The sequence below is a fragment of the Malus sylvestris genome, chromosome 12 (genome assembly GCF_916048215.2).
Source record: "Malus sylvestris chromosome 12, drMalSylv7.2, whole genome shotgun sequence".
Taxonomy (NCBI): Eukaryota; Viridiplantae; Streptophyta; class Magnoliopsida; order Rosales; family Rosaceae; genus Malus; species Malus sylvestris.
In genome coordinates, this window is record NC_062271.1 from 8,917,234 (window position 1) to 8,924,574 (window position 7,341).

The 7,341-nt window shown below is 34.1% G+C and overlaps 1 protein-coding gene across 1 annotated transcript; it reads left to right on the forward strand.

Annotated features, from left to right (window-relative positions):
- Positions 1-906: 906 nt before the first annotated feature.
- On the forward strand, positions 907-5,280 carry LOC126591821 (heat stress transcription factor B-3-like). Its single transcript, XM_050257531.1, has 2 exons — positions 907-1,428; positions 4,540-5,280. The coding sequence occupies exons 1-2, from the start codon at positions 1,186-1,188 to the stop codon at positions 5,026-5,028; spliced, it is 732 nt and encodes a 243-aa protein (XP_050113488.1). The 5' UTR covers positions 907-1,185; the 3' UTR covers positions 5,029-5,280.
- The last annotated feature ends 2,061 nt before the right edge of the window (positions 5,281-7,341 follow it).

The following is a 7,341-nucleotide window of genomic DNA, read 5'->3' on the forward strand; positions in this document are numbered from 1 at the left end:
GGGTATAACAATTTTTACTTTGTTGATTTTTGCAAAGTTGATCTCTAAATATAATCTAAAAATTAGACAATTCGAATCATCAAGCAACTTGCAGTATATCTAGGCGCTAGACGGCTGACTACTGTCCCGATTAATCCCTAGGCATTTGAAAATTAATAAAGGGCGTCCAGACCTGCTTAGGTGTTAGCCTAGCTTGCCTAGGCGCCCGCTTAGACACGCTTAGGTCGTGACGCTCACATATAAAGAAAATCGATCTTTCATTTTGTGTTTTATTTTTTTTAATAAAATGTCAGAGACTTGTTGACTACTTGGATGAACACTCATTAATGTTTGCTCCCCTTGTTTTCAATATGTTCTAATACTTTATAATCTAGATGTCAATTTATTTTGCAATTTATGTATTCCAATACAATTATGTATTAAGTATAAGAAGACACTTATTTATACGATATATAATAAATGTACTTAAATCCGCCTAAGACCCCGCCCTAACCACCTAGGCGCTAGACCCCAACCCGCAGCCTGACTAGCGCCTAACGCATTTTAGAATCTTAACAAATAGAAGTTGATCAATTAATGGAATATATCAAGCTGAGAGTGCACATGTGTGGCAAGATAATGGTTTGTCTTTAATCAAATGGTCAAAAGCAGTAACCACCAAACCCTTTATCCCTAGCCGTCCAAAATGGTGATGAAAGTTTGACCATAATCAAGATCGGGTGGTTGACGTCTTAAGATCCTAATTATTTAAGTATGTCAAGTGCATGTATAGTACGCATAAAAATATGAATAAGACATGAATATATATATATATATATAGACACATATACATGTATATACATATCTATATAGTATATAATCGAATGTGATGCGCGTGAGATGAATAATTTTCCAGAGTATATAAGGAGGGGGTAGGCTTGGCAGAGACGTTTTAACCATTTCTTTCTATATAACTTAGCACAGAGAGGAGAAGAGGGAGGAACAAAGCCCTTACATTTCTCATGAACTCTGGAGTCGTGTTGGGTTTCTATTGTTGGGGTTGGGAGTTCTTAACTGCCCTCCTTCTCTTCTCCCCTTATCATCTTTAATCTCCTTCTTTTAATTATCCTCTTCTTTTCTTCTAGCTCGATCTCTCTCTCTCTCTTTGTCAGAAGTAGTTCAGTTCCAATATTAGATACTAAGTAGATGGAGGGTGTGTGTGATGAGCAGAAGGGTTTGTTGGAATATGTTAGGAAGTCAAGCCCGCCACCTTTCCTGTTGAAGACCTACATGCTGGTGGAGGATCCAGCAACGGACGACGTGATATCCTGGAACGACGATGGGTCGGCGTTCGTGGTGTGGCAGACGGCGGAATTTGCCCGGGATCTCCTCCCAACACTCTTCAAGCACAGTAACTTCTCTAGCTTTATCAGGCAGCTAAATACTTATGTACGTATAAATTTATTAATCCGCATATATGTGTTAGATTTATTCTTAGAATCATGCATATGTTAGATTAAAAAAGAAATTACTACCTTAAACTTCATTTGATTCATGATAAAATGGAAAAAAATAAAAAGGAAATTAAGAAAATTAAGAAAATAAATATATAAGAATAAAAATAGTCTCCATTTGGCGAAGTTGACCTAGTTCCTTGAATTTTCTATAGTCAAACTTTTTGGGGGTAGGTATGAAAGGGTCTACTATATGATATTCTTTTTGTTATTAGATGGACTAACAAACTTTCATCTATATGATTTTTATAAATAAAACATTTTTGTTTTGAGTCTTACATCCGAACTTTCACGACGTTCCAAAGCATGAAATTGACATATTTTATGAATCTTTAATATAATTGGAGCCGGCTAAGTCATGAAGAATAATAAATTAATGTGGACTTTTGAGTATGACAGGGGCCTGTCAAGATAAGAAAATGGGAACTTGCCAATGTTCAATGATAAGCAATTATGCAGTTTGAACTTTTCTTTAAGGTAGAAAGTTGTGCACACGTTTTTTTTTTTTTTTTTTCTTTACTTACCGAGAGAAAAACACAAAATATATTTTATAGACTTTCACCAGTTTTGAATCATTTCAAAAAGAGACAATAGCCACCTAACAAACCTAGTCCAAAAACAAACAAATCGAAATTTAAAATCTCAGCCATGCTTCCAATGAACATGTTACTTACTTAACTAAGCCAAAACTAAAAACTAAAACCATCTATAAAAGCTTCAAACTAATTTTAGATTCGTGAAATTAATTTCTGCCCTTTGGCAAAATCAGTTTCACAATTCATGCAGTTCTACAAGATTATTTTCAAAATTTTCTACACTTCTGCAAAATCAATTTCAAAATTACAGCACTTCTGCAAGACCGATTTCAAAATTTCAACACTTATGCAAGATAAGTTTAAAAAAATTTAGTCTACAAAATAAGTTTCAAAATTCAATATTTATGCAATATTAGTTTTAAAATCCTTACACTTGTGCAAGATCAGTATCCAAAATTTTAGTCTACAAGATAAGTTTCAAAATTCCAGGATTTTTGCAATATTAGTTTCAAAATCCCAACATTTGTGCAAGATCGGTTTCAAAATTCCTGCATCCAAATAATTAAAACCTCAAAAATCAAATACCTTGAAAAAACAATACTATAATCAAACATCAAAATAAAAAATCTCAATCATTCTCATAGAAGAAAAAATACTCCTAAATCTAGGGAATAATACAAAGAAGAAGAGGATGGGAGAGAGAAGTAGGTATAAGAAGTAGGAGAGATAGAGAAGGACGAAGGAGGAGAAGAGAGGAAAGACAGAGAGGTAGGAAAATGAGGAGACAGAGAGAGAAATAAGGAGTTAGAGACCCAACTTTCAGACATATAGGGGTAGAATTGTAAATGCAAAGACAATTTAAAAAACGATGAAGACATCACATGCCATATAAATAAGTTTCTTTCCTCCATGAAATAAATGAAAAACTTTTTCGCTCTACAAAATATAGCCTTATATTTTGACTCAATGTGTAATTTCTCCAAAAAGGCATGTGGAGGTGAAAAATATGTGTAGAAATCATTTTTCTTTATTTATACTATTTTTTGTTGAATATTTATACTAATTAGATTAAAAGTTTGAAATTAGTATCTCTTTTAATTTTGGAAAGAAAATGTTTCTAAACAAAAAGTTAGGTAGAATCTCTCCAATCATGCTTTTTTTTAAATAAAATTCTAATAAAAAAAAAGAAGGGAAAGCTATCTTAGAGTACCTTTAGAGAATAATACTCTATCCACACCCAATAGTTTATGGAATCATAAGACTATTTTCAATAATGCTATCCATTTTTAAGTTAAATAATAATTAAAATGACTAGAGAGTTATTTTGGGAGCTCTTTATAAAATACTTACTCAAACAATACCTCTTGTTTAGAGGTTCATAATGACCATAAGTTAAAGAAAAGAATCTCCAATCACGTTTTCTATTTTTCAGTTGAATAAAAACTAAAACAACTAGAAAGTTATCTTACAAGTTCTATACTTCAACAACACTCTCTAGTTTAGTTAATAATGATTAATTAGTATAAGCAATAAGAATAAAGTTTGTGTCTAATACATACCACAAAAATAGGCATACAAAATATGAAACTTTAACGAAAAGCACCCGGTACTGTTCACTTTAATGAAAAATCACATTTTTACACTAAAAAGTCAATCCTGGTACTATTCACTTTACCCTTTATTTTATTTTTATCATTAAAACTCAAAGTTTTCAAACATTTTTCACTAGTTTTTCTTACAAAATAAGGAGCTACTAGAATTTCTTTATCGATTTCATTTATTTTTTATCTGACTAGTAACCTTCACACGTGCTGCTATTCATGTGCTTAGGAGAAAGTTATTGCAGTAGAGAATAAACATAAAAGGTGGAGGGTAAGATGAAAAGAGGATATAATTGAATTACAATAATGCCCTTGAATATTTTAACATTCTTTGGCATTTATGGCTCTAATTGTCCTTTAATCCTGTTTAGTTCACAAAGAGGATATCGGGGGACACCTATTATTTGACATAGTTTGTAGGGCTCATTTGTAACTTTTTCAACATTCCGGACCGTCTCGATTTCAATTCATCATTCATAAATCATCCTTAGAAAAAATTAAACAAATCCAAAATTATTAAGATATTTATTTATAATGAATAATGGACGAACACGGTTGTACAAAGAAACACTAAAATGACCATTATTTAATCCAACGGTCAATAGTTTTGGCTTTGAGTGATTTCTGGTAGACATGATTTTTAAAAGAAGACCTTAAAAATATACGATTAGATCGTTAAAATACATTACAACCCTGCGAAATCTGTGTCAAAAAAATATGTGTACCTCAATTCTAACTCTTAAAAATATTATAAATTAAGTTGACATTAGGAAACTGATGTGGGTAGAAAGCCTATCATTGCTAATATAGGTAGGGAATTGCGGATGTAATGTGTGTGTGTGTATAATGAACTCTTACAATGGTTTGGTATTAACCTCATGTGTAATCAAATGCCATGCGTATATATAGGGATTTCGCAAAGTTGCCACAAACAGGTGGGAGTTCTGCAACGACAAGTTCCGAAAGGGCGAAAAGGATCAGCTATGTGACATCCGTAGAAGAAAAGCATGGGCCACCAAGCCACAGCCGATCAACAATGCAGTAACCGAGAAAGCTGGAGCAGCTGCACTACTACCAAATGAGTTTGATGAAGACCAAAGGTCCTCCTCAACTTCATCATCATCTGAGTTCTGCTCTCTCGTTGACGAAAACAAACGGCTGAAGCAGGAGAACGGCGTTTTGAGCTCAGAGCTTATGAGCATGAAACAGAAGTGCAACGAGCTTCTCCATTTGGTGGCAAGGTATGGAGACTCAGCTGAGAAAGAGGAGGAAGATAATGAAAGAGTTCCAAAGTTGTTTGGAGTGAGACTGGAGGTTGCGGGAGAGAGGGAGAGGAAGAGAAAGAGAGCTGAAATTAGTAAAAACGCAAGCGTTTTACTATCTCAAGCATGCAAATAAAAAAGTCGCATCCATTTAATTGTGTAGAAAAAGATTTCGAATACAGTGACATTTTAAATAAGCTAGCCATAGCTACTTAAAATCAAGTGGCTTCGGTAGACTAATCAAATGACCATACTTTTAAATTATTCATGTATGAAACGTATGTAAATTCTTATACATGCAGTGTTAATTAGAACCAAAGGGGATAAAAAAGGCATCAGAATTGTAAACTGGTACAACATATATTTGAAATGCTTCCATTTGTTTAAATCAGTGTTTTAAAATACTTGCCTTGGTACAGCTTCCGTGGCTGGGTTCTGCGGAGCTGCTTGATTGGATTTGGCGTTGGCTGTAGGATTTCTTCCGAGTTAATCCGGAAAATTTTGAAGGTGGTGGATGCTGGGGTCTTGAAGCTTCCTTTGTTCTGTTTGTAGGGCTGGGCTCTTTTTCGAGCTTTGGTGGGTTTGTTGGGAGGCCCATTTGTGTGTATGTATCTTGTTTGTATGTGGGCCTCTGATTGTAATCTAAAGTTTGGAATAAAATTGTCTCCTTTCTTCGGAAAGGTTCTTTCAAAAAAAAAAAGACTTGCCTCGGGGCACGCTTAGGCTGCCTTAGAGGCGGGGCTGCAGCATTTTTGTCTTTGTTTTATGGGAGTCGGCGAAATATTCGCCTAGGTTTCTTGGGGCACACATAGGCGCTTGAGGCGTCGATTGGGCATCCCTTTTTCTTTTTTAAGTTGCGAAAATCTGGAAATTTTTTAGAGTTGCAGAGCTATTTTGAGTTGCAGGCAATGAACACCAGCGAAGGAGATGAAGAAGACAGCTATGTTTTTTAGGCTGAGTTGGTGTTTTTAATTTTTTTTTTCTTTTTTTAATGTTTAAACTGATCCCACTTTTCTACATTTATTACCTCATTATCTTCACTTTTTTATTTTTATTATTTTTTTAAAGTAACCCCACTTAAAGACATTTTTGTTGCCCCACTATCTTCTTTCTCTTCACTTTTTGTTTATAATATTTATTTTCCTCATATACTAGATGTATATATTAGATAAGCATTGTTTTATTTTTATTTTTTAGTACAACGGTATATTTTACATTAAGCGGGAAGGGAAGTTCGGCTAAGTCACACAATGAGCAACCTAATTTGGTATTGAATTCTCTATTCACAAGATTCGAACCTAAGACCTCTCACTTACAAGTGAAGAGGAATACCACTACACCATAGTATTGAGTGGCTTATTTTGTTTTTGTTTTTATTATTTTCCTGAATATTCTCATGATTGGCCGTAGGAAAAAACATCTTTTTATTTGTATTATACTTTTTTTAATGTTATATTATTCCTTTTGTTTTTTTTACAATTAAATTCAAACACTGTAATGTAATGTCCGTTTTCTGATTCTGTTTTTTTACATTTGCAGCATCTGTTTCCTGGCTCTCTTTTGTTTTTTTTGGTTTTTTTTTTTTTTTTTTTTTGAATTGAGCTGACTCCTCCATGTAAACGAAGGGTGAGAGAGAGAGAGAGAGAGAGAGAGAGAGAGAGAGTGTGTGTGTGTGTGTGTGTGTGTGTGTGTGTGTGTGTGTGTGAGTGATAGAGTATACATGTTCTAACTATTTAGGATTCAGATCCTCCCAAGATCAGTTCCATAGGAATAGAAATCCAACGGCCAAAGTCTCTTCCCCTGCCTCTCTTCCCCCTCCACTAATTTTTCTCCCTCGCACCCCCACACCCCTCCTTTGTTAACAAACCCCAAATTCAATTGCATGTCATCTGTGCTCTAAGTCGGATTTATTTTTTTGCTATCCCTTACTGTTTTAGCTTTTTATTTGTCATCTCTTCCTTCTTCATCTTTGAGATTTCTGTCTCTATAATTCTTCCATAGTTATGAAAAAAATCTCTACAACCTTTGTTCGACCCCTTTTTTGTTGGTTCAAGGTTGAGAGCTTCGAAGTGAGGGAGAAAGAGAAGAGTTGAGGGGAAAAGATGAAGGATAAGAGATTTTGGCCGTTGGATTTGTATCACTGGATGAGATCCATCGGTCCAGAGGATCTCCACAAAATTGATCCGGAGAGAATCTAAGTCCGTATTTATAATAGCTTAAGCTCATATGACATTTATAGAGAGAGAATGATAGAATAGTCAAATTCTAACTATTTATAATGACTTAAAGCCTATGTAGCATCATCATTGACCTACGCCTAATTAATAAAAATGTATCATTAATTAAGTCCAAAACAAAAATATGTCATAGATATATGGCTTAATATTAAATTTTTATTAACTTTTGGCTAAATTACCTTATATATATGAAAAAACCTCACACCTCAAGG